The sequence below is a fragment of the Cygnus atratus genome, chromosome 28 (assembly GCF_013377495.2).
Source record: "Cygnus atratus isolate AKBS03 ecotype Queensland, Australia chromosome 28, CAtr_DNAZoo_HiC_assembly, whole genome shotgun sequence".
NCBI lineage: Eukaryota > Metazoa > Chordata > Aves > Anseriformes > Anatidae > Cygnus > Cygnus atratus.
The window spans coordinates 2,203,465-2,228,224 of NC_066389.1; the positions used below are offsets into that span (position 1 = coordinate 2,203,465).

Sequence of the window (24,760 nt, forward strand, 5' to 3'; positions counted from 1 at the left end):
GCGGGGCGGTGCTGCCCGGGGCGCGGTGGCGGCGCTGCCCCGTTCCCGGCCCTGCGGACCCGCCCCGGGAGCGGGCGGTCCCGGGCCGCCCCCGGCCGCGCTGACATCAGCCGTGAAAAGGGCGCGGGCGGCGGCATCCGCCACTGCCGCACCGGGACCGCGGGATCGGCGCCGCAGGTAGGGGCACCGGGCACCGGGCACCGGGCGGCGCCCGCGGGCACCGGGCGGCAGGTGGGGACGGGGATAAGAAGAGGTGGGGATGGAGACCGGCACCGGGACCGGCACCGGCTCCGTTGCGCTGTCCCAAAATGGCCGGGGCCGCCCTGTCCCGGTGCCCCGGGGCTGCCCCGCCCCGCCCGCGGTAACGGCTCCGGGCGCCGCGCCCCGGGGGAGCCGCCGGGACTCGCGGCCGCGCCCGGGAAACGGGACCCGGGTGCGGCTTCCGGCCCCGCCGCCCCGGGGGGTTGGGGGGGGGGACCGGGGCCGCGCCGGGGCTGTGGCCGCCGAACCGGGGCTGAGCCCCCGTCCCCTCCCCGGTGCTCCCGGTCCCCGCCCCGGTGCCCCCCGCGCCGTGCCCGTGGGGTCCCCCCGGGTGGCCCCGTCCCGCGCCGTGTCCCCTCCCTCCCTGCTGGCGGCGGGGTGGCCGCGGGGTCCCCGGGGTGGCCGTGTCCCAGCTGAGGGTCCCCTCCTTGCTGGCCCCGGGGGGCGGGGGGGGGGGTTGGGTCTCGGGGGACCCCAGGGTGGCCGTGCCAGGGGGCCGGTCCCGTCCCCGCTGCCCTCGGGGGTCCCCAGGGTGGCTGCGTGCTGCCTGGCGGTCCCCTCCCCGTCGGCCCCGAGGGTCCCCTGGAGTCCCCAGGGTGGCCTTGTCCCCGCTGGGCTGGGCAAAGTCCCCTCCGCGTTGGCCCTGGGGGAGTCTCTGGGGTCACCAAGGCAGCCGCACCCCCCCCCGGGACCCCCGCCCTCCTACCCCCACGGTGGCCGGAGGGTCCCCAGGGTTGCCGCGTCCCAAGGGGCTTTGGGCACGGTCCCCTCCCCGCCACCCCCGGGGTGACAACGGGGTCCCCAAGGCCGGGCGCAGCCCCCGCGGGGTCCCCAGGGCGCCCGCACCACAGCTGGGCTGGGTCCGGCCCTCCCTCCCCTCCCGCCTGGGCAAGCCCCAGCTGTGTCGGGAAATCAGCGCTGTCTGCACCAATTTCAGCTCCTCTTTTGTTTCCCAACCCGCTTGGCCCCCGGCCGGGCGCTCCCAGGCCCCGGGGAAGCGACTTTAACCCCCCCGCCGGCGCTGGCTGCGCCCCAACCCCACGCCCCGACGGCCACGGGGAGCCCGCTTGGCCACGGGTGGCTTTGGGGCGCCCCGGTGCCATCGGGGTTCCCTGGAGGCGTCGGGGTGCCCCCGGCACTCATCGGTGGTCTCGGGGTGGTCGCGGTGCCGAGGTTTCGCACCGAACCCATGCTGCTGCCCTGCGTTTTGGGTTGTTTTTTTTTTTTTTAATATACTTTTAATCCTGCTGAGCCAGGGCGGTTTCGCCCCTTGGGGACACGAGCGCCGAAGCTGAGGACACGCGTGTGACGGGGTCCGGGCTGGGCCCACCCTGGGGGAGCAGCGGGTGCCCTCGCCCCCAGAGCAGGAGCGGGTGCAGGGGGCGATGCGTGGCCCCACGTGCCCATCACGTGGGTGGAGGGCGTCGGGAGCACCCCGGGGTGGGGAGCACCCCGACCGCGCGGCGCTGCTCCGCGCGGCGCCTTGCACAACCGCCCCACGTGGGTGGCACCGGGCGCGGAGATGCTGTCACCGGCACCCACCCGTGGGGGACCACCGGGCTCCGGTTGCTCTGCCAGGGTGGGGACACAGCCCCGGGGCGGGGGGGGGGGGGGGGGGGGGGGCAGGATGAGGCCATCGCCCACGCCCCATGGAGCTGGAGCCCGAGCCCTGCGGGACGGGAGCTGGGCACGGCGTCAGGCTGAGGCGATGGGCGCCGTTCCCGGGGTGGCGTGGGGCTCCCGGGCTGGTCCCGGATCTGGCACCCGTCCCATACAAACGGGGCAAGCTTCGCAAACAAGCTTCGACCGGCAGCGAGCTCCTGCCAAGTCCACGCCTCGGCGGGGCCAAGCCGCTGGGATGAGGATGCTCAGGCAGCCGGGGGGGCCCTTGGGTGGGCACGGCGCAGCAGCACCACGGGGCTTCCCTTCGGCTGGCGTGGGGGGCACAGGGGGAGACCCCAAGGTGCATGGACCGTGCACCCCAGCCCCAGCAGGGAGCCGGGAAGGAAGCGGGGAGGGCAGGGCAGCACCCAGGCAGCGCCTGGCACGGGCGATAAGGCTCCATGCCGGACATCCAGCGAGCCTGGCCGGGCAGGATGCGGCCCCTGCGGCCAGCTCGGGCACTGCCACACCGCTGGGAGGTCCCCGCGTCACCCTACGTCCCCGAGGGGCTGCGGCGCTGCGGTCACGGGGGGCCGGGGCTGACGGGGTTCCCGGTGTCTGCAGACCCCCCAGCCGTCGGCATGGCGAACCGGGGACCGTCGTACGGGCTGAGCCGGGAGGTGCAGCAGAAAATCGACCGGCAGTACGACCCCGAGCTGGAGCAGGTGCTGGTGCGCTGGATGGTGGGGCAGTGCGGCGGCGACGTCCCGCAGCCCGCACCCGGCCGCGACGGCTTCCAGCAGTGGCTCAAGGACGGCACCGTGAGTCCCGGGGAGGGGTGACCGGGTACTGGGGGCAGGGGGGGAGCGGTGTCACCTCCCCTGACCCCCCGCACGTCCCCGCCGCCAGGTGCTGTGCCGGCTCATCAACAGCCTGTACCCGCGGGGCCAGGGGCCGGTGGCCAAGATCCAGGCGTCCACCATGGCCTTCAAGCAGATGGAGCAGATCTCGCAGTTCCTGCAGGCAGCCGAGCGCTACGGCATCGCCGCCACCGACATCTTCCAGACCGTTGACCTGTGGGAAGGTGAGGGGCCGGAGGGAGGGGTGGGGGACACCCCGCTGTCCCCAAGGGGCCGGTGACAACCCCACGGTGGCACCCGGCAGGGAAGAACATGGCGTGCGTGCAGAGGACCCTGATGAACCTGGGCAGCCTGGCGGTGGCCAAGGGCGACGGGCTCTTCGTGGGAGACCCCAACTGGTTCCCCAAGTAGGTAGAGGGCTTGGGATGGGAGGGGGGGGGGGGGGGGGGGATACCGGGGGGTTTGGGCACCCCGGGGGCCGTGACACCCGCGGTGCCCGCAGGAAATCCCAGGAGAACCGGCGCGTCTTCTCCGAGGACAAGCTGAAGGAGGGCCAGAACGTCATCGGGCTGCAGATGGGCACCAACCGGGGCGCCTCGCAGGCGGGCATGACGGGCTACGGCATGCCCCGCCAGATCCTCTGAGCCCCCCCCGCCCGCCGCATCCCCGGCCCCCCCCCCCCCAGCCCAGCCACCGCTGCCCCCCAAGGGCCTCCCAGCGCCGGGGGGGGGGTCCCCAACCCGCCTCGCCCCCTCCCCGTGGACCAACCGGCTACTGGGGCCGTGCCCCCCACCCGGGGCCGCGGCTCGCCCGCCTGCCAGTATTTCCAGGACCAAAGTTTTCGGTTTTTTATAATTATTATTTTGCTCTGGGGGGGCAGGGGGAGGGCGGCCGCGCTGGCCCCCTGCCTCCCACCGCTGTGCCTTGGGGGCCGTGCTGGGGAGACCCCCCCCCCCCAGCTCACTCCAATAAATGGCCCCCCTCTCGTTTCCAGCTGGGGTCAGTGTGGTGGGGGACTGGGGGGGGTCTTTTGGGGTGGGGGGAGGGCAGGGATGGGAGGGGGCATGGGGCCAAGACTGACAGGGAGGGGAGACCCCAGGGGGCTGGAGGTGTACCCCGCATGGGGGGGAGTCATGGGGGGGGGGGGCTGGGCTCCCCCTGGCGTGTGCCCCTAGGGGTGAGGGGCAGCAGAGGGGTCCCCAATGTGGGGGGGTCAGAGGGGACCTTGAGGCGGCGGGGGCGCAGCAGAGGGGACCCCAGCGCAGAAAGTAGTGGGGGGGGGACCCTGACCCCAGGGGGTGGTGGAGGGGACCCCAGCCTGGGGGGGGCAGCGGGGGGGACCCCAAGCCGGGGGGGGCGGCAGAGGGGACCCCAGCCCAGTGGTCGGCGCCCCCCAGCCTCGCAGCAGCAGTGGGCACGTGGCGGTGCCAACCCACGTGGAGGGGCGGGGCCATGGGCGAGGGGGCGGGGCCTCCTCGCGCTGGAGGGGCGGGGCTGGCGGCGAGGGGCGGGGCTGGCGCCGCTGACGTCATCCTGGCGCGGCGTGGGAGTGGGGCGGGGGCACACACGGGTGGGCGCGGGGAGGCGGGGGGCGGGGCGCGCGTGGCTGGAGGGGAACGACGGGGGACACGCGGGCGTGGGGCACACGGCGTGGGGCACGCTGTGCAGGGGGACATGCGGGGAGGGGACACGCGTGGGCGAGGGGACACGCTGGGAGGGGGACACGCGGCCAGGGGACAAAGCTGGGGACGCGTGGGCGCGCAAGGGGCACGCGAGCAGGGGACACGCGGGGACACGGCGACCCACGAACGCGCGTGGGTGTGAGGTTCCCCCCCCCCCCCAGTGACCATAGAGGCCGCTCCCGCCGCCCAGAGCGGCCCCCCCGGCTTCGGCCCCGCCCGCGCGGCGTTACCGGGAGAACGCGGGGGGACGGGGGGGGGGGGCCGTTACCGGGGCGACCGGCGGCCGCCGAGCGGAGCGGGATGGTGAGCGCGGGCGGGGCGCCGGGACACCCCCGGCAAACCCCCCCGGTAATCCCCCCCCTCCCGGTACCCCCCATCCCCGGTACCCCCCCACCCTGGTAACCCCCTCCTGGTACCCCCGTCCCCGGTAACCTCCCCCTCCCCCGGTAACCCCCTCCTGGTACCCCCGTCCCCGGTAACCCCCCCCTCCCCCAGTAACCCCCTCCTGGTACCCCCATCCCCGGTAGCCCCCCCCACCCCCCCCCCCGGTAACCCTGCTCCTGGCCCCACAGCCCCGCAGCCGGTACCGGAGGAGGGCCCGGAGCACCGAGGTGGATGAGACGCTGTTCGGGGAGAGCCGGGTAACGGCGGGGGGGGCACGGCCCCGGGAGGGGGGGCACAGCTTGGGGCTGGGGACACAGCCCCTGGGGACAGAACCCCTGGTTTGGGGACACAACCACTGGGGGCACAGCCTGGGGCTGGGGGTACAACCCCCGTTTGGGGACACAAAGCCCCTGGGGACACAAACCCCGGTTTGGGGACAAAACCCTTAGTTTGGGGACACAGCCCCAGGGCTGGGGACAAAACACTGGGATCACAGCTCCTGGTTTGGGGACACAACCCTGGGCTGGGGGCACAACTTGGGGCTGGGGGCACAACTTGGGGCTGGGGGCACAAACACTGGTTTGGGGACACAAAGCCCCTGGGGACACAAATCCTGGGGCTGGGGACACAAACCCCTGGTTTGGGGACACCACCCCCGGGCTGGGAACACGGCCGAGCAGGGGCCCTTTCCCCACCGTGGAGCAAAACGCCCCCCACCCACCCCCAGCTGCACCGGGGGGGGGGGGGGGGGGGGGGCGGGGGCACCTTTCGGGGTGTCCTTCGCCCTCCCCTCCTCTCCCCCGTTGTTTATCGGCTGGGGTTTATGGAGCCCACGCCTTCTGCCCCGTGCTCCTTCCCGGCCCTGCTCTTATCTCCGGAGCCGAGCGGCGTGCCAAAACCCTGGGGCTTTTCGGAGGAGAGGAAGGAAATGGGCCGTGACGTGGGGGATCTGGCGTGGGGCAGGACGGGAGCACGCTGCCAGCGCCACGGCCCCGGGCGGCTTTACGGCCCGTTACCTCCGAGCCTACGGGGCGGTGATATAAAAATGGGGCGGTGATATAAAAATGTAAGGCTCACGGCGTGGGTTCCCTGAGCCCAACCCCGGCCTCGCCCGAGGAGTTCTCCTGGCCTCGAGGCCAAAAGGGCCGCGCGGCGGTGATTGACGCCGTTATCGTTGTTGGCACGGGCATTTCAGGGCCAAACCCCATAATTCAACAGCTCCCCGACAGGAGGCTGATTAATGCCGTTGGGAACCCAAGCGCACACAGTCAGGGCGCCGCTGGCCCTGGGGCCGGAACGGGGCTGAGCCCACCCGGGGGGTGCCCCCGCTCACCGGCAGCAGCAGAGCCAGGACTCGGGGTAATCGGAGCCGTAAAATGGAAATTTTGGTGTTTTACAAACGTTGGCGGCGAGATCCCAGGAACCTGCTCAGCACCCAGAGGGGGTTTGTTCCGGCGGGCTCTCGGGCTTTCAAAGCCCGGGTGGTAAAACAGCAGCACAGAGGCACCCCCTGTCTGTGCGCACCTCGGGCTCGCTCCTGCGGTTCCTGCAGCCGCTGCGGTGCCGCCGCCCGGGCGAGGATTTGGCCACGGAGCCTGCGCCCGTGGTTGTGCTCTTGGGAGCGGGTCTGGCTTCAGGACGCTGCACCTTGCACCCATCTCCTCCCCAGGCGCATCCCGCTGCGTCGCTCCAGGAGGCATCTCCTGCTCCAAAAACGGGGGTCGAGCCCCCATGGGGGGGTTTAAGGTCATGGAGACCCACGCGTGCTGCGGGCACCCGCGTCCCTCCCCAGCCAGAGGTGATGTGTGGGGAGAGGGGCTTCGTGTGCCCGGCTCCGGGGGCACTTTTACACCCACCCGTGCTCAGGCAAGTGTGGAGCGGGGTCCCCGAGGCACCCCAGAGATGGGTGACGCTTCACTAGGTGGCACTGTCAGCTCGAGCAAAGGGACCTGTGCCACTCCAGCTGAGCTAGGAGGACTGGTTTGTGGCCAGGGGCCGGCACTGGCTTCGTTCACGCTGCGGAGTCAGACCTTGAGCTGTCCCCTCTGGGACCCTCCTGCGAGTTTCGGTCGGTGTGGGGGCATTTCTGCTCCTCCTGTTCCTGCCATCACTCACGGTGCTTGGCAGGACGGCAGAGCAGGGCCGTGCCCTGAGCTACCTGAACTGCCCGGGAGCAGAGGCTGCTTGGCCAGGAGGAGAGGAGGCTCGGGGGGCTCCCACCCGTGTCCACTGGTCCCTGCCGGGTGGCGCAGAGGGCATCGGGCTGCTGCCAGCGGGGCCCAGCAGCAGGACACAAGGCCCTGGGCAAAACCCAGAGCCCGGGAGGCTCTGCTGGGGCAGCGGGAAGCACTGGGGCCAGTGGGTGATGGAGCCCTGGCACCGGTACCCAGTGGCTGTGGAAGCTCCTCCTGGGAGCTCTCCAGGAGCCATCCAGACGCGGTGCTGGGCAGCAGTGGGACCAGGTGGCCCCCGCGGTGCCTTCCAACCTCAACCATCCTGCGTGTTTTCACCTCTCCCCATGCCCTCGCTAGGCTCCCAGAGCTGGGGCTGCCGAGCCACAAAAGCCTCTCCCTTGCCCAAACTCTCGGTGGTGGGGCTGGGCTTTGTCAGGGAGCATCGGGGGCGCTCCCTGACGTGCGGCCCCGCTACCTCCGGGCTGGGACATGCCCCGGAGCTGGGGACAGAGACGGGCAGGGGCTGGTGGCAGGCAGGCCACAGGGAACGCCATCCTTCCTTGCAGAGCCTGCGGCAGTCGCGCCCCGGCAGCCCCATCGTCGTCCTCCGGGATGTGCAGAGCGCCCCGAAAACGGCGTCCGCTGGCGAGCACAAGCCCGAGACCATCCGCCTCATCACCAAGGACTTCATCCGTGACCTCGTGTAAGTCAGCTGGGTTGCCCCTGGTGAGGCACCTGCCCCCCTGCACCCACCAAACGCTTCCCCCCGTGCCCAAAATCCCCGTGACGGAGGCGGTGTCACCCACTGGCTGTGCGTGGCACGGAGCCGTGCGTTTCTCCACAGGGATGTTTTATAAGCGAGGCTGAACTGTAAGAACCCCGGCCTTAATTACTACACCTTGTTAAAAGCCTGCAGCACACGGACAAGAATAGTGCCATTATCCCAGCCAAATCTAATTTAGCCTAATTTTGACCTTCCGAAATTTTCCCTGCAGTTGGAGCTGGCTCCACAGCTCGCCTTTGCTTCCTGTTTTGAACCACCGCGTAATGCTCTTACACCCTATAAAACGTGACAGCAGCCCCACAGACGGTTTGGGCTTGGGTTTTATGGAGATTGCCATGGTGCAGAGGCACCGGCTTGGGCTTTCAGGGCTGGTGCCCAATTTTACACGCTCGGTTTCTTTTATGGCTGACCTGACGAAGCTGAGGGCCACTTTCCAGATGTGTGGCACGGCCGCAGCTCCAGCCGAAGCTGTAGAAAACTGTTTGTGCCAGTTTAATTCCTGAAAATCAGGCCCTAGACATCTCAGGTCGGTCACCCAAACAGTGAGACAGCTCAAGCAGTGGTCACTGTGTCATTACATTTATTAGGGCCGTTGTGGCCATTACCCATTCTTTCAAGCGTCCTGGAATCCGATGTTGTGATGCAGCTCTCGAGCGATTATTATGCAGGTATCTGTTCATATTCACCTGGGTGGATGAAAGGTGACACATAATAATAATGACTAAATTCTTAGTCCTGAGCATCTTCAAAGTGCTCCCTGCATTTGGTTAATGCACGCTCCCACACCGCACGCGTCACCATGGTACCTGAGTAATGCGCGGCGTAATTAACTCCTTACAACTCGCGTGGAAAGCAGCCCCGTGTTATTATCCACATTTTTACACATGGGGAAATGGGGGCACCCGGAGCTTCGGCGATTTCCTCTAAGCCACAGCATGAGTCACGGGCAGGGTTCGTGGCTCGCTGCGTGAGGCTGCTCCGCAGCTGGAGGGGCACCTGCCAGCGCTGGGAGGGGACCCGGCTCCGGCGTTTCCTCCTCTCGTGCCGGGCAAATTCCTGGGGCAGAGGAGCCAAGCCCAGGCTCTGCCGAGTGTCATCAAACAGAGCCAAAAGGCAGCTGCTGCTCCCCAAAGCAGAGGCTTCGAGCCAGCGCTTGGGACCAGCGACGGTCAGGGATGAGCAGGACGTCCCACTGGAAAAGGGGTCGGGGCAGCGGTGACACTTTCCCCAAATGGCAGCCGGTCGGGTTGGCCTGAAATATTTCTGGCGTTGTTTGGTGGGGACTGGCCAGGCACGTGCTGGAGGTTTGGGTGTTTTCCCGGGCGGCCCCTGCCCTGCTGCACATCCTGTTCCCCGCGCACCGCCGCCTGCTGCAGCTTTCACTGCACTTTCTGTTCCTCTCTTTCCCCCCCTGACCGGGAGAATCGGGTCCACGGGGGAAGCCACAGCTCGAGTGCTTCCTGCATTGCTCTGGGGTGACTCCTGCCCCCACACAGCCCGAGCAGGTCCCACTGCCAGGCCAGGAGGGCACAGAGGGGCTGAAGCATGCTCGGTGCCAGTGACAGCCCTTTTCGGTGCCCTTCTCCACCAGCATCCCCGTGGAGAACCCAGCAGCGTCCCTCATCATCGGCCGGGAGGATTTCCAGCGGATCAAAGAAGCATCCCGAGTCCTGAGCAAGGAGGAGCGCGAGGCCAAGCTGGCGGCCCTCAAAGCGGAGAAGGAAGCCGTTCTCGTAGGCATTTCTCATCTTGCAGGCAGGGCTGCGGGCGGGGAGGGATGCACCCAGCCAGAGCCGCTCAGGGACCACCGCCCTCATCCCTGTGCCACCCACATGCTGGCGCACAGGGGGGGCAGCACAGCTGCAAACCTCAGCTCTCCCTGACCCCCCCAGCCCAGGAAGGGCTGCATGAGGTCCCCAGCTTTGCCTGGTCCCTGGCTGGGGAAGCAATTCCACCCCGGTCGCATCCCCCAGCTCCCCACACCCGCGGTGCCCTGGGGGCTGCGACGAAGCCTCCGCGCTGCGTTTCTGCCCCCCCGGTGAGATGGGACCGGGGCGTCCCCCTCCAGAGAGGCGTGGGACGGTCTCAGCTTGCCCTTCTGTCCCCGCAGGAGGCGGTGAGCGAGCGCAAGGCAGCGGCAAAGCAGCGGGCCGCGCTGCAGCAGCAGAAGGGCAAGCTGAGCGACCTGGAGGAGGAGGCGAAGGAGCGGGCCCAGCACCTGCTGCAGCGGGCGAGCAGGATGCGCATGGAGCAGGAGGACGAGATCAAGGAGTTCAGCGAGGTGCCCGTCCTCCCCCAGCACTGCTGACACCCAACAGGGAGAGGTGAAGGGGGTGCCCCCAGACCCTCAGCCACCCCATGGCACGGCTAGGATGAGCCCTGTGCCCTGCTCTGCGTGATGCCGCCTCCTTCCCTCTTCCACCTCCACGGCTGTCTGTCCGTCTGTCTGTCCGTCTGTCCCAGGCAGACCTGTTGTCCCCGCAGCTGATCCTCAGGGCCAAGTGCCACATGGTGCGCGACACGCAGATCCTGGAGAAGCAGCTGGTGGCAAAGGAGCTGGAGGAGGAGGAGAAGCGCCTGGCCGAGATGATGGAGGTGGAGAGGCAGAAGGCCAACGAGATGCAGGAGGAGCTAGAGCGCCGGAGGAAGCAGGAGCTGATCAGGCGAGTGGGGAGGTCCCCCTGTCCTGCTGCCCTCGTGCAGGCACTGGGAGCTCCTCACCTGGAGTAATGCATCCAGTTCTGGGCTCCCCGGCACAAAAAGGACAGGGGTCTCCTGGAAAGAGTCCAGTGGAGGGCCACAAAGATGATACGGGGCCTGGAGCATCTCCCCTAGGAGGAGAGGCTGAGAGACCTGGCTCTGTTCAGCCTGGAGAAGACTGAGAGAAATGATTTGATTAATGTTTATAAATGCCTGAAGTGTGGGAGGCAGAGGGATTTGGCCAACCTCTTTTCAGTGCTCTGTGGGACAGGACAAGGGGCAATGGCCACAAAATGGAGCCCAGGAAGTTCCGCACCAACTTCTTCGTGGTGAGGGTGACGGAGCACTGGGACAGGCTGCCCAGGGAGGTTGTGGGGGTCTCCTTCTCTGGAGATATTCGAGGCCTGTCTGGACGCCTACCTGGGCAGCCTGCTGTAGGGAACCTGCTTTGGCAGGGGGGTTGGACCCGATGGTCTCTTGAGGTCCCTTCCAACCCCTACAACTCAGTGTTTCTGTGCTAACTGCCGGCCCCACACCGTGGCTCAGCACCCCCAGGCTCCCCGCCCGCCGTCCTCACCGGTGCCTCTGCTCCAGAGCGTGGGGCTGAGCCGGGGGGGACCCCCCCCCCGTGCCTCTCCTTGCAGGGGGAGGCAGGAGCTGGTGAAGCAGATGGAGAAGAACGCGGAGGAGCGGGCGCTGCGAGCTGAGCAGCGGGACCAGGAGACACGGGAGATGCTGCAGTACCTGGAGCAGCTGAAGCTGGAAGACCTGAAGGTGCGGCGGACAGAAAGCAGCTGCGGGGCGCGGGGGGTTGGAGGGAGATCTCTCACCTCGTTGGAAGGGTGTCGATACCGGGTGGGTCAGACCCGGGGTGGGGAGACAACAAGCGGCAGAATTAAGGCCCTGGTCTCTTGGGGAGGCTGAAACATCCTCAGAAGTGACCCCGAGCCACCGAGCCCTCCTTCCCCTGAGGGGAGGCTCTTGTCCCACCACCCTTCAGCCCCTCGGCCCCATTTGCAGGACTTGGAGCAGAGACAGGAGCAACAGAGGAAAATCCAGGCGGAGATTAAACGCATCAACGACGAGAACCAGAGGTGCAAGGAGGAGCAGCTGCAGCAGGAGAGGATGGCAGACGAGCAGATACTCGAGTACCAGAGGCAAAAAATGGTAGTGGGACGGAGCGTGGCGGCACGGGCGCAGGCTCAGCAGGGGCACCACAGGAGCTGCCCCCTACTTGTGTCCCAAGTAGGAGCGGGAGGCCGAGTTTGAAGCTGAGCAGGAGAGGATCCGTCGGGAGAAGGAGAAGGAGATGGCACGCTTGAGGGCCATGCAAGAGAGGGCCCAAGACTACCAGGCAGAGCAGGTGAGCCGCCGCAGGGGGTGCCGCCACGCTGCCTCCCTTCCTCAGCACCACCGCAGTGAGGTGGGAGCTGGAGGTGGGGGATCTGCAGGGCCGCTGCAGCTCCTGGAGCAAGGAGCAGGGCTCTGCAGCACGGGACAAGCAGCAGAACCACGGCCGAGTCCTCCCAACCCTCTGCGGTCCCCCAATGTCACCGCTGTCCCCTGGGCAGGACGCGCTGAGGGCCAAGCGCAGCCAGGAGGCCGCCGAGCGGGAGTGGCGGCGCAAGGAGAAGGAGGCGGCGCGGCGGAAGGCCGAGCTGGAGGAGCAGCTGAAGCGGAGCCGCCTGGAGCAGATCGCCGCGCGGGAGCACCGCATGGCCGTGCAGGTGCAGCAGGACCGCGACGAGTTCGAGCGGATCCTCAGGTGGTGATGGCAGGCGGTGGCAGGGGACGAGGGGCGGGCGGCACGGTGGCACGGTGGCACGGGGACGGCAGCGAGGGCTCCCGGTGACAAAAAGCCCGTGGCTCGCGCCGGCTGAGCCCATGAGGGTGATCAGAGCACGCAAGGAAGGGGGCTTTTTACCCACAGGGCCCAGCAGGAGCAAATGGAGAAGGAGAAGGCAGAGGCAGAGCGGAGGGCGGCCCTGCAGCGTGCCCATGCCAACGACGTCCGGCGCCAGATGCAGGAGTGGCGGCAGCGGCGGGCGCAGGAGCGGGCGGCCGCCTTCGAGGAGTGCCAGCGGCTGCAGGAGGAGGCCCGGCGGCGCAGCCAGCGCATCACGCAGCTCAAGGAGAAGAAGCTGCAGGAGCTCAGGTGCTGCTCCGTCAGCGCCTGCTTACTCCCCACTTCCCTACACGTCCCCAAGTCCCGTCCCGACTTCCCACCGTGTCCCAACCCCCTGAGCCACCACCCCGCGGGTTCCTCTCCATCCCCTTCAGACGGGCCCTTCTCCTAGGCCATGGTCCTGGCGTGGCACGGGGTGCCTGAGGATTTCTTTCCTCCACAGAGCCGCCGGCATCCCCGAGAAGTACTGCGCCCAGGTGGAGCGGCGGGCCTTGAACAGGGCAGTCGCAGCGCCCGGGCAGGCTCAGCCCCACGACGAGCACGGCACTGCTCCACCAGCAGCCGGGGAGCTGGGGTTTGCTTAGGCAGAGGTTTCTACAAAAAGGGGTTTATGGAGCTGCCAGCATCGTCCGTCCTTCTCTTGCTTCGCACGTGCAGGCCAGGGGCTGGGGTGGTTCAAATGCCCCTTGTCTGATCTGACCCACCCCCCCAGGACAGAGATCGCCCCTTGCCCATCTCCCCACCCCTGCTGGGGGATGCTGGAGTTTGGCCCATGTCCCTGGAGGGGACAGGAGTGTCCCCAGCCCCTGGGCTCTTCCTGGGGGGCTCAGGTGGGTCCCCGTGGGCCGTGGGCCTGCTTCTCTGCACGCAGCCCAGCCCTGGCTGCCCGTGGGTGCGGGGCCATCACGGTCACCGCTGCTGCATCCGCCCTGGAAGTGCCACTGCCTCACCGAGGTGTCACCGCGAGGCCCTGTGGCAGTGGCCTTCTGCAGGGGCAAAGCAAGGAGACCGGAGCATGATGCAAACATTAAAAAAAAAATAAAAAAACATTTGGACAGGGACTGGCAGCTTCAGAGGGCTGGGATCCCATAGGAGTGGCTCTGATTAATTGTCCGAGCAGCTGAAAAAAATAAGGGGAGCTGGCACAGGCGAGACTGCCCAGGGCAGGGAGATGGCACAGGGCACCAGTGCCATCCCTTACCAGCACCTGGGCTGGGTAAAGAGGGAGCAGAAAAGGGCCGTGGCCTCTTGTTCTCCCTTCCCCGTCTCCTCCAGCAGCCGTGTCCCCGGGTGGGGACAGAGCCGGGCCCCACAGGGCTGTGAGACCCTTTGGGGACAGCAGGGCAGCCCCGAGACCCAGCCACCGAGCTCCACGTTTCCATGGGGCTTTGGCACAGAGAGGACCTGCGGTGCTCAGTGCCAGGCTCGCCTGCCCGCGCTGACATCCCCGGTGGCCACCTCTGGCCGTGTCACTCCCGGTCACTGCCTCGGCCAAGGAGTCACGGCCTTGTTCTAGGCCAGGCTCAGCCCCAAGGGTTTCCAAGCCACCACACCGAGGGGACCGTGACCACCAGCAGGGGCCAGCCGGGGTGGAGCAGTCTCCCCACCCTTCCTGCACGAGCGGGGCTCCGAGGAATGCGGGAGTCACCGGCTGGGGAGCCAGCGCCGCGCCGGCACCGAGCCCCGAGCCGGGTGAGCCACGGCCCCGTCACGGCAGGGACGGCCCCGGCAGCGGGGGGGGGCAGGACCCAGCCCCTCGCCCCCTCGGTGTCGCCCTGGGGCTTGGCCGCGGCCCCCAAATCACAGACGCGGCACAGCACGTGCCCGCAATTCCCGGCGTGAGGCGGGCAAGGGTTAACTGGCAGCGGGGAGCCGGGTTTGGGGACAGTAAATGGAGCAGCTCATGGCCTCGGGGAGCATTTGGGACCGGCTGGGAGGTGCTGCCTGGCCGGCTCGGGCAGTGGCGGGCTGGAAAGCACCGGCGGAGGCCGAGCTGTGCCGCGGGGCAGTGCTGGGCACTGACTGGAGCAGCCCCACGAGGGGACGGGGACGTGGGTGCAGAGTGGTCCCGGCTGGGGGCTCCCAAGGGGCTGAGCAGCCCCCGAGGGGCTTCTGCCACCTCTGGAGCATCCCTGTCCCCAGGTCCTGCGCCCACCGCAGAGCAGCCTGGTCCCTGTGTCTGTCACCTGCTCAAGAGCATCCCTGTCCCCAGTCCTCCATCGCCACTGCCGAGCATCCCTGTCCCCACATCCTCCATCCCCACTGCAGAGCGGCCCTGTCCCCAAGTCCCCTGTCCTCCTGCAGTGCATCCTTGTCCCCAGCTCCTGTCCTTGGACCCCAGCAGCCTTCGTCCCCTCTCTTCCTCCCCTCCAGCTCCCCAAGTCGCCCCGCTCGGTGCTGCACGTCCCCTGCACAGAGCATGGCCGGGCTGTGCTGCCCCCATGATGTCCCCATGTCCCCATGCAGCAAGCTGTGGCCTGGGACACCACATCCCACCAGTGCCACCAGCACTGGCGGGGGTCTCGGTGGGCACCATGGTCCCTGCGTGCCCGTGGCATCCCCATGCCCGCTCACCGAGGGGGCAGGACTGGAGGAGGGATCTGCAGGAGCTTAAGCCCATGGTCAAACCACACCTTTAAGCTCCTGCAATTGCCCCGAGTCCTGCTCTAGCACCAAAAGCCTTTTGGGACCTGCGTGGGGCCAAGGCGGCATCGCCATGGAGTCGCGGTGCTCGGCCACGCTCGGGATGCTCCCGATGGGTCCCGGGTGGATTTTTCCCACCGGCCACGCTCATCCCAGAGCTGCCCACCCCAGGGTTCAGGCCACCGTGGGTCTGCCGCCCCCAGTCCCTGCCCGACTCCTCCAGATGGGTGCCCTGGAGCATCCTGGTGCCCCCAGCCCCCCAGCCTGCAGCCCCCAGCCCGGCTCTGGCTGGATGGGAGCCCATAGCATGGCAGCGCTTAATTACCAGGTAGGGAGTGGAGCAGGGCGGCATCGCTCACGCACAGCTTGGAGCCACTCAGTCATCCCAAAGGCATCCGCCCCACAGGGAGGAGCGCCCCGGCCCAGCATGTAAAAGCGGCCCCGCACAGCCGGGCTGCTTCGTCGCCTCGGAGCCTCCTCTGCTCCCGCTCCTCCTCACCGCCTGGCACGGCTGCAGCGTCATGGCAGGGCACGGCGCCGGCCTGCTCCTGCTCCTGGGTCTCATGCCAGGTAGGCGCCGCCAGTCCCTGCGCTCCTGCGGAGATGCCACCGAGGATGGAGGGGAGGCTGCCTGGCCACGGGGCACCCAAGGGTGCCAGGGCGGATGCACCCCCCGGGCAGCAGAGCGCCAGCGTCTGGAGATTGGCGACGCTGTGTCCAAAGGCAGGCGGGTGGCATGGAGCCCACCGTGGCCCTTTGTCCCCAGAGGCTGCCAGCACCCATGGGTGCTCAGTCCCACCGGGTCACCCAGCCCCCGTGGGTGCTAAACGCCAGCAGACGTGCCCCAGTGGGTCGGGTGCTGCAGGGGCACGGGTCGGGGTGCCATGGGGTGCAGGAGCGCGGTGCTCAGGCGCTGCCCACCCGGTGCCATGGTGCCTTTCTCTCCGCAGCTCTCCTCCTGGCCGTAAGGATCAACAGCAAGGGCCGGGAGGTGCTGTACCTGGCCAAGGGTGACTCGGTGAAGCTGGGCTGCCCCTACGTCCTCGAGCCTGAAGACAATGGTCCCCAGGGCGTGGGGATCGAGTGGATCCAAATCACGCCCGAGCGGACTGGTCCAGAGAATGTGGTGAGTGACCCACCCCCCCCACCCCCCCTCAGCCCCCCCCCCCCCCAGCCACAGAGGGCTCCAGCTCCAAGTCGGGCTGTTCTGCAGCTGCCTCATCCCACAGGGAGGTGGAGGGCAGGAGAGATAGGGCAGGAGGGGTGGAGGAGGGATGGAGCTGGAGGGACGAGGCAGGAGGGATGGGGCAGGAGAGATGGAGGAGGGATGGGGCAGGAGGGGTGGAGGAGGGATGGAGCTGGAGGGATGGGGCAGGAGAGATGGACAAGGCGAGGTGGGGTAGGAAAGATGGAAAAAGGTGGAGGGATGGAGCAGGCATTCAGGAAGAAGCAGGACATTCGGGGACAAGCAGGACAGGCAGGGCAGGCAGGGTCTGGCAGAGCAGGGGAGGACCAGGCAGGACAGGCAGGGCTGGGTAGGCTCTGGCAGGACCAGGCAGGACCTGGCACGGACGCAGCAGCATCGTGCGAGGAGCAGGCAGGGCAGGGAAGGGGCAGGCAGCGCCGTTCCCTCCCCGCTCCCCGCCCCGGGGGTCCCCCTTCCTCTTCCTCACCACTATGTGCCCCCCCCCACCCAGTTCCTGTCCTACCACGACCACCACGTCAACTACGGCAGCGGCTCGGGGCTGCAGGACAGGGTGGCCTTTGTGCAGAACGACCCGGGGCAGCACGACGCCTCCATCCGCCTGGCCGACCTGCAGGTCTCCGACACCGGTACCTACCAGTGCCGGGTGAAGAAAAACACCGTGGCGGTGCACGAGGTCATCGTCACCGTGCAAGGTGAGCCCCCCGGCCCCCTCCCCGATGGTGGTGGCCACGGTGGCCCCCCCGGTGCTCCCGGTGCTCCCGGCGGTGACGGTGTCCCTTGCCCCGCAGAGAAGCCGGCCACCCCGCAGTGTTGGACCGAGGGGGAGCTGATCGAGGGGAGCAGCATCCTGCTGCGGTGCTACAGCCGAGGGGGGGCCTCGCCGCTCGCCTACCAGTGGGCCAAGCTGGCCGACGGCTACGGCGGGGGCCGCCTGCCCCACGGGACCATCCAAGGTGGGTGCTGGGGGCTCTGAGTGTGTGTGGGGGGGTCCTGGGTGGGTGGGGGGGGGGGGGGCTGGGGTCTGGCTGGGGGGTCTGTGTCCTTGGGTGCTCATGGCTGTCTCTGTGTGCTCCTGTGTCTGTGTGTTCCCGTGTCCATGTGCATCCATGTCCGTGCGTGTGCATCCTTTTCCCTGCTCACCTGTGTCCATGTGCATGTGCATCCATGGCAGCGTGCACACCTGACCACGGATGCTGGAGTTTGTGCATTCCCGTGTCCGTGTGCACGCACATCCATGGGTGTCCACACACAGGCACGTATGTGATTGTCTGGGTGCCTTTGTGCATGGGTGTCATGTCCATGTGCACCCATGTTCACCCACATCCGTGTGCTCCCACATCCGTGTGCTCCCACATCCATGTGTTCCCATGTCTGCGTGTTCCCATGTCTGCGTGTTCCCATGTCTGCGTGTTCCCATGTCTGTGTGCCCATGTCCCCAAGGATCTGTGTCCACGTATGCCTGTGTCCTCGGGTGCCCATGTCCACGTGCAGCCGTGTCCCTGTGCTCCCCTGTCCCCGTGTGCCTGTGTCTGTGTGCACCCTGCCCGTATCTGTCTGCAGCTGTGTGCGTGTCCACGTGCACACGTGTCTGCATGTTCCCGTGTCTGTGTGCACCCATGTCTGTGTGTGTCCCTGTGCACCCATGTCCCTGGGCACCTGTGTACCTGTGTCCCTGGGCATCTGTGTCCCTGGGAACCCATGTCCCTGTGTACCTGTGTCCGTGTGTACCCATGTCCGTGTGTACTCATGTCCCTGTGTCCCCGTGTCCCTGCGTCCCCACGCTGAGGGTGCCGTCTCTCCCGCAGGACGTGCTCCTGGCGACCTTCTGATCCGTAGCCTGTCCGAGGTGCACGCTGGCGTCTACCAGTGCCGTGTCACCAACCGTGTGGGCTACGCCGTGTGCCAGATCAACCTCGGCCTCTCACCAAGTAAGTGCCACCACGGGGGGGGAGGGGGGGGGTAACACGCACGGGCAGGGGGCTGCCGGGGGCTGGCTCCGTGCACCGGGGTGCCACCGGCGGTGCGGTGATGTGGGGACAGCCGGCGGAGAGGCCGGCGGTGACAGGCTGTGCTCCCGCGGCAGGAGGCGGAAGACAGGCGGGCATCATCGTGGGCTCCATCCTGGGCTCCCTCCTGCTCCTCAGCCTGCTGGGGCTCCTCATCTGGGCCCTCATCTGCCGCTACCGCCGCAAGGAGTGCCAGCGGACCTGCAGCGACTGCAGGTGAGGGACATGGGGACGTGGGGACAGGGTGGGCGCCAGCCGGGCCAGCAGGGTCCAATGGATGCCGCTGGGCACAGCTGGGGACTGCTGGGACCCATGGGTGCAGCTGGGGACCCATGGGCATTGCTGGTGCCACCAGGCACCGATGGCCACCACGGGTCACCTGTGGGTGCCACCTGACACAGGTGGGGACTGAGGGGCACTAGTGGGTGCCAGCAGGCTCCGATGGGTGCCAGTGGGCACCGATGAGCACCGAAGGGTGCTTTTGGGTGCCACAGGTGGCACTGATGGCAGCCAGCAGGGTGCTGGGGTGGGTGCTGCTGAGCATCAGTGGGCACCGAGAGGTGCCACTGGCCCTGACGAGCAGCAGTGGGTGCTGATGGGTGCCAGCGGGCGCTGCTGGGAACCTGCGGGCACCTTTGGGTGCTGATGGGTGCCTGGCGGGGGGGGGGGGGGGGGGCGGCTCCCCTCTGCCACCATCCGCAGGAGCAGCACGGGCGGCACCATGACCCGCGCCTGCAACGTGTGCGCCCACCACAGCTACTCGCCCCACGGCATCAGCTACATGCAGTGCCAGCACGGCGACGGCGACGAGCGGGCGGCTGCCCTCATGTGCAACGACGGCATCCGGCACCAGGTCACCTGCCCGGCTCTGTAACCTCCCCCCCCCACGCCGGCCCCACGCGCCCCCGATTCGGCTCAATGTGTGTGTACGGGGGGGGGGGGGAGAGCCCCCGCCAGCCCCGGCGCGGGGCTGCGCTGCCGGAGCTCGCCGCGAAAATCGAAGTGGGGACCTCGGCTCCCGCCCCCCCCCTTCCCGAAACAGCCACGACCTCCGAGCAAAAGTCGCCGTTTGGGTTCATCGTTCTCCTTTTGGAGCTGAATATTTTTTTTTGTTTTATTTCGTTTTTTGGCCATTTTTTTTTTTTGTATCTCCCCCGCCCCATCCCCATCCCCAGCGATATTTATTTTGTGCCTGCTCGGTGCAGGGCAGCCACGTGCCAACCCCCCCCCCCCAAAATTGCCTCTGGCCCGGCGCCGCGGGCGCCCCAGGATTGGCTTCAGCAATTTTGCCTTTATTCGAGACGAGACGCCATTGTTGGCACCAGGATTCGAAGTTTGGGGAAACGAACCAAAAAAAAAAAAAAAAAGAAAGAAAGAAAAGAAAAGAAAGAAAGAAAAAAAAAAGGAAAAAAAAGAAAAAAGAAAAAAGGAATCGAGAAAAGAAATAAACCAAAGTGAACCAAGTGCGGCCCCGTCATGTTTTCCCGGGGGGGTTATGGGGTGGTGTTGATTTTCAGGCGTGGGACCGGTGACACGAGCTCATTATGGGATGGGAGGTTGAAAGCTGCCATTGTTGGTGCCAGGGGACCTGCACGGTGGTGGCAGCGCCCATCCCAATGTCCCGGTGTGGCTGCTGCTGATGCAACCCCAGAGCACCCATGGGTGCTCTCTGGGGTGCCCCACGCCAGGGCAGGCAGGGGCAGGGGCCAGTGACAGCTCAGGGACAGCTTTGGACGGGGAGTGGGGTGGCCTCAGAGGGCCTGCAGGCAGGATGCCCTAACCCTAAACCCCGTAATCCTCACCTTAAACCCCAGCCTGACCCTAAGGCTGCCCCGCGCCCCGTGTAACAATAACCCCTGCCCTAACCCTAACCCTAACCCTAACCCTGACCCTAACCCTAACCCTGAATCGAGCCCTAACCCTAAATCTAACCCTAACCCTGAATCTAACCCCAATCCTGACTCTAACCCTAACCCTGAATCTAACCCCAATCCTGACTCTAACCCTAATCCTGTCCCCAGGACTGGGGATGGGACAGGATGGGACAGGATGGGAGAGGACAGGACAGGACTGGAGGGGACAGGACAGGACGGGACAGGACGGGATGGGATGGGATGGGACAGGACAGGCCGGGACAGGACAGGACCGGAGGGGACAGACGGGATGGGACGGGACGGGCAGGTCAGACCGGCCCCACCGCGGTGTCATGGGGCAGGGGCAGAAAGTCTGGTCCTGGACAAAGGCTGGGGCAGGCGGAGGTGGCCATAAAAGCGCGGCGGAACAAAGGCGGCCGCGGCTGCTTCGTGGCCGGGCTGCCTGCAGCGGTGGCCCCACTCCAGAGGCCGTCTGCGTCCTTGCATCGCCCTCGCCAGCCGCCGGCGTGCCAAAGACAGCCGGGTGGGCGCTGTGCCCGGCTCGCTGCCCGGCTCCAAGCCCCTGAGGCGCAGCCGGGCCTGGGGGGGTCCCAGGGATGGGGGGGGGACAGCCCTGGCTGGGGACTGTGGGCTTCACCTGGCACCGTGGTGCGGCGTGGCACGGCATGGTACGGCACCGAATGGCATGGCATGACACGGCATGGCATGGCACAGCATGGCACGGCACGGCATGGCATGGCACAGCACCAAATGGCATGGCACGGCACGGCATGGCACGGCACCGAATGGCATGGCATGACATGGCATGGCATGGCACAGCATGGCACGGCACGGCATGGCATGGCACAGCACCAAATGGCATGGCACGGCACGGCATGGCACGGCACCGAATGGCATGGCACGGCACGGCATGGCATGGCACAGCACCAAATGGCATGGCACGGCACGGCATGGCACGGCACCGAATGGCATGGCATGACATGGCATGGCATGGCACAGCATGGCACGGCACGGCATGGCATGGCACAGCACCAAATGGCATGGCACGGCACGGCATGGCACGGCACCGAATGGCATGGCACGGCACGGCATGGCATGGCACAGCACCAAATGGCATGGCACGGCACGGCATGGCACGGCACCGAATGGCATGGCACGACACGGCATGGCATGGCACAGCACCAAATGGCATGGCACGGCATGGCATGGCACAACACAGCATGGCATGGCACAGCACCAAATGGCATGGCACGGCATGGCATGGCACAACACAGCATGGCATGGCACGGCACCGAATGGCATGGCACAACACAGCATGGCATGGCACGGCACCAAATGGCATGGCACGGCATGGCATGGCACAACACAGCATGGCATGGCACGGCACCAAATGGCATGGCACGGCATGGCATGGCACAACACAGCATGGCATGGCACAGCACCAAATGGCATGGCACGGCATGGCATGGCACAACACAGCATGGCATGGCACGGCACCGAATGGCATGGCACAACACAGCATGGCATGGCACGGCACCAAATGGCATGGCACGGCGTGGCACAGCACAGCACGGCACGGCACAGCACGGCACGGCAGAGCATGGCACGCCATGGCATGGCACGGCACAGCACCGCAGGGCACGGCACGGCACGGCTTGGCATGGTGCAGCCCCCCCGGCCATTTACACCCCCCCCAAGGTCCCCAAGACCCAGCCCTGAGCTCCCCAAGGGGGCTCCACGGCACCATCACCCACGGCACCCCGCGGGGGTGGCCCCGCCCCTCCAGCGTTGGCCACGCCCATTCCATCATGGCCACGCCCCCTTCGGTCTTGGCCGCGCCCCTTCACCGCGGCCGCCAGGGGGAGCGCACGGCCCGGGGGGGGGGTCACGTGGTGGCGGTTGCTAGGAGACGGCGGACGCGGCGGATGGCGGCCCGCTACGGGGCGGGGCAGGTGGGGGGGGGCGGAGGGGTAAAAGGGGGGGATAGGGGGGTAACGGGGGGCAAAGGGGGGGAAGGGGGGAGTAACAGGGGGTAACGGGGTAAAGGAGGGGTAGTGGGGGTAACGGGGGGGTAACGGGGGGTAAAACCGGGGGTAAACGGGGGTAACGGGAGGGGTAACGGGGGTAAAGGAGGGGTAAAGGGGTGTAACGGGGGGTAACGGGGGGTAACGGGGGGGTAACGGGGAGTAAACGGTGGGTAAAGAGGGATAACGGGGGGGTAATGGAAGGTAACAGGGGGGTAACGGGGGGTAAAGAGGGGGTGAGGGGGGGTAACGGGGCCGGTCTCTCAGCGGCCCCGCTCCCCCCGCAGTACGAGGACGCCTTCAGCGCTCCCCGCCTGCAGAACTGGGAGGTGCCGCAGCCGGGCCGGCAGGTAACGGGGTACCCCCACCCCCCACTCCCCCCACCCCGAACCCGGCCAACGGGGCCACCGCCCCCCCCCCCCCCGCCACGGCCCCTCCTGGCGTCCCCAGTTCCCCTCCCCAACCCCAGCCGCCCCCCCCAACCCCCCCCCAACCCCCCCCCCCCCCCCCCAGCCCCCCCTCCCCAATTCCCAACCCCCCCCAGACCCCCCCCCCCCCCGCCCGCTCCCCCCCCAGCGCCCCTCGCCGCGGGACGGCTCCACGCAGATCCTGGCCGACGACCGCGGCCACCTGCTCCCCTCCGTGCCCCGCTCCCAGGTGAGTGCCGCAGCCCCCGGCCCCCCCCCACCCACCCCCCCCCACCCCGGGCACGGCACCCCGCGCCCCCCCCCCGCGCCCCCATCCCGTCCCCCCCGTTCCTCCTTCCAGGCCTCCCCCTGGGGCACGTTTCTGGGGACGTGGGACATGCCGCCGAGGATCCCCCCCGCCAAGCTGAACCTCACGGCACGCTCGGCCGCCGCCGCCGCCCGCCTCACCGGCTGGCTCCGCGCCTCCGCCGCCCTCACCGGCGCCTGCAACGGCCTCCGGGCCGAGGTCACCGGCAAGGTGGGTGCCCCTCGGCGGCGGGGGGCCTGGTCCCCCGGGGTGACGCACACCGGGCCCCCTCGCTTCGGGGGGGCTGGGGGAGGATTTTCCGGGCTGGGAGCTGATTTTGGGGGGCGTTTTGCGCGGTCTGGGTGGGAAGGGGGGGGCGGGCGCAGAGCCGGAGCTGCGGGGGGACGGTGCGGGGGGGGGACCTCTCTCCTCCCGCGGGATGCTGCAGGCAGGTCCCCCCCCACCTCCCCACCCGGTGCCACCGTCTCCCCTGGGCACAGGGCTCCCCGCGGCCCCCCGAAGCCAGGCTCGTGCTCCCGCTGCTGGCCGGGTGCCTGGGGCCGTGGCGGCGCCGGCAGGAGGAGCTCCCAGCCCAGAGAAAACCTCAGAGCACCGGGGCTGATGCTGAGCTGCTCCCAGAGCCCCCTTTTCCAGCAGCCGCAGCACCTCGATCCCCTCTGAGCCCCTCACCCCTCTCCACCACCCCTCATCCCTGTGTTTGTGAGCAGGGTGTAACGCAAATCCCCCTCGTGCAGCCCCAAGAGCCTTGGCCAGACGCGGGCACCTCCGAGGAGCCTTCGAGGACCGGCCGGGGGCCTGGCGAGGATCCCCAGGGTGCTCAGCCCTCTCCCAAATCGCCGCTGGAGGAGCAGCCCGGCAGCGACTGCCGTAAGCCCGGCCTCGTGGACGTCCGCGCGGAGCGGGACGCGTCGCCGGAGCCACCGGCTTCGTGCCAGCCTCGCGGCGAGGACGAGCAGGGGGCAGGGAGCCCAGCCGGGGTCCTGAGCTCCCCGCAGCCCGGCCTGGGGGGTCTCGGGGGTGTCACCGCACCCCAAATCCCGGCCTCAGCCACTGTGAGGGAGGCTGGGCCGCAGGGAAAGGGAGCGGCATGGCCGCACCGGGGGCTTTGAGCCGTCTGGGCTCTCCTCGGCCCCTCTCCTGCAGCTCCCGCGAGCCCGTTCCCAGCAGAGATCCAAAAAGCACCCGGGGGAGGGCAGGAGAGCGCTTCACAGAGCACCGAGCGAGGCCGGTGCCGAGCGGTTGTGTTTTGACAGCAATTGGAAAAATAGAGGTTTTAAAAAAACACCATAAAACTCCCGCTGTTTGGTTTCGGGGGCCGCGCCCTCCCCATGCCGTGTCTCTGCTCATCCCCCGTATCGGCGTCTCGTTCCGTGGTGTTTCACCTGCAGCTCCTGGTGCTCAGCACCACAAACCCCGTTACCGTCGGGTTTCATGCACTGCCCACCAGCAGGGAACGGGGGCAGCAGGGACAGATCCTGCGCCGCTGGCAGGAGGGACGTAAAGCCTGCGAAGCGCGGCCCGGAGGCACAGCGAAGGCTGAACTTCGTTAGCAGCTGGCACGCCCGACAGAACAGCTCATTAGCAAGCAGAAGTGGCTTCCGAATAAAAGCCGCTTCAGCAACTGCGGGAAGTAATGGGTTTAAAGCTAAAATACAGCCGTTTTCACCCAGAAAATTGCTCCTGCTGGGGCACGGAGCTGTACTGAAAGGGATTCGGCAGCGCGTCCCCTCCCTCTGCCGCGCTGACAGCAGAGAGGTTCCTCATCTGGTGCTCGGATGCCTCCTGCTAATTAAAGGTTGGTCGGCTCCGCCAGGCAGGCGAGAGGCCGGGCGGGAGGGAAGGGGCTGGAGGTAAACGCAGCAGCCCCGGCTGGTTCTTTATCAGGGCAGCTCCCCCCCCGCAAGCCCGCAGAGAGCAG

The 24,760-nt window shown here is 67.8% G+C and overlaps 4 protein-coding genes across 5 annotated transcripts; all 4 read left to right on the top strand.

Annotated features, from left to right (window-relative positions):
- Positions 1 to 66: 66 nt before the first annotated feature.
- On the top strand, positions 67 to 3,716 carry TAGLN2 (transgelin 2). The gene is made up of 5 exons (XM_050715855.1): positions 67 to 177; positions 2,488 to 2,684; positions 2,773 to 2,947; positions 3,028 to 3,130; positions 3,226 to 3,716. The coding sequence occupies exons 2-5, from the start codon at positions 2,505 to 2,507 to the stop codon at positions 3,365 to 3,367; spliced, it is 600 nt and encodes a 199-aa protein (XP_050571812.1). The 5' UTR covers positions 67 to 177; positions 2,488 to 2,504; the 3' UTR covers positions 3,368 to 3,716.
- A 989-nt stretch (positions 3,717 to 4,705) lies between these two features.
- CFAP45 (cilia and flagella associated protein 45) lies at positions 4,706 to 12,937 on the top strand. The gene is made up of 12 exons (XM_035571685.1): positions 4,706 to 4,753; positions 4,978 to 5,046; positions 7,530 to 7,666; positions 9,339 to 9,480; positions 9,858 to 10,028; positions 10,232 to 10,410; positions 11,092 to 11,221; positions 11,468 to 11,614; positions 11,697 to 11,810; positions 12,019 to 12,212; positions 12,378 to 12,602; positions 12,796 to 12,937. Exons 1-12 carry the CDS (start codon positions 4,706 to 4,708, stop codon positions 12,935 to 12,937), a joined length of 1,698 nt encoding a protein of 565 aa, XP_035427578.1.
- A 2,526-nt stretch (positions 12,938 to 15,463) lies between these two features.
- Positions 15,464 to 19,083, top strand: VSIG8 (V-set and immunoglobulin domain containing 8). The gene is made up of 7 exons (XM_035571684.2): positions 15,464 to 15,566; positions 15,947 to 16,122; positions 16,694 to 16,895; positions 16,992 to 17,156; positions 18,009 to 18,131; positions 18,287 to 18,425; positions 18,912 to 19,083. The coding sequence occupies exons 1-7, from the start codon at positions 15,518 to 15,520 to the stop codon at positions 19,081 to 19,083; spliced, it is 1,026 nt and encodes a 341-aa protein (XP_035427577.2). The 5' UTR covers positions 15,464 to 15,517.
- A 2,902-nt stretch (positions 19,084 to 21,985) lies between these two features.
- CFAP126 (cilia and flagella associated protein 126) lies at positions 21,986 to 24,005 on the top strand. 2 transcript variants are annotated; one of them, XM_035571680.2, is made up of 5 exons: positions 21,986 to 22,035; positions 22,395 to 22,457; positions 22,684 to 22,764; positions 22,876 to 23,052; positions 23,577 to 24,005. In XM_035571680.2, the coding sequence occupies exons 1-5, from the start codon at positions 22,009 to 22,011 to the stop codon at positions 23,949 to 23,951; spliced, it is 723 nt and encodes a 240-aa protein (XP_035427573.1). In that variant the 5' UTR covers positions 21,986 to 22,008; the 3' UTR covers positions 23,952 to 24,005. The 2 variants fall into 2 exon arrangements, with proteins under 2 accessions (XP_035427573.1, XP_050571872.1); XM_050715915.1 differs by lacking the exon at positions 22,684 to 22,764 and having other exon boundaries at positions 21,987 to 22,035.
- Positions 24,006 to 24,760: the final 755 nt, after the last annotated feature.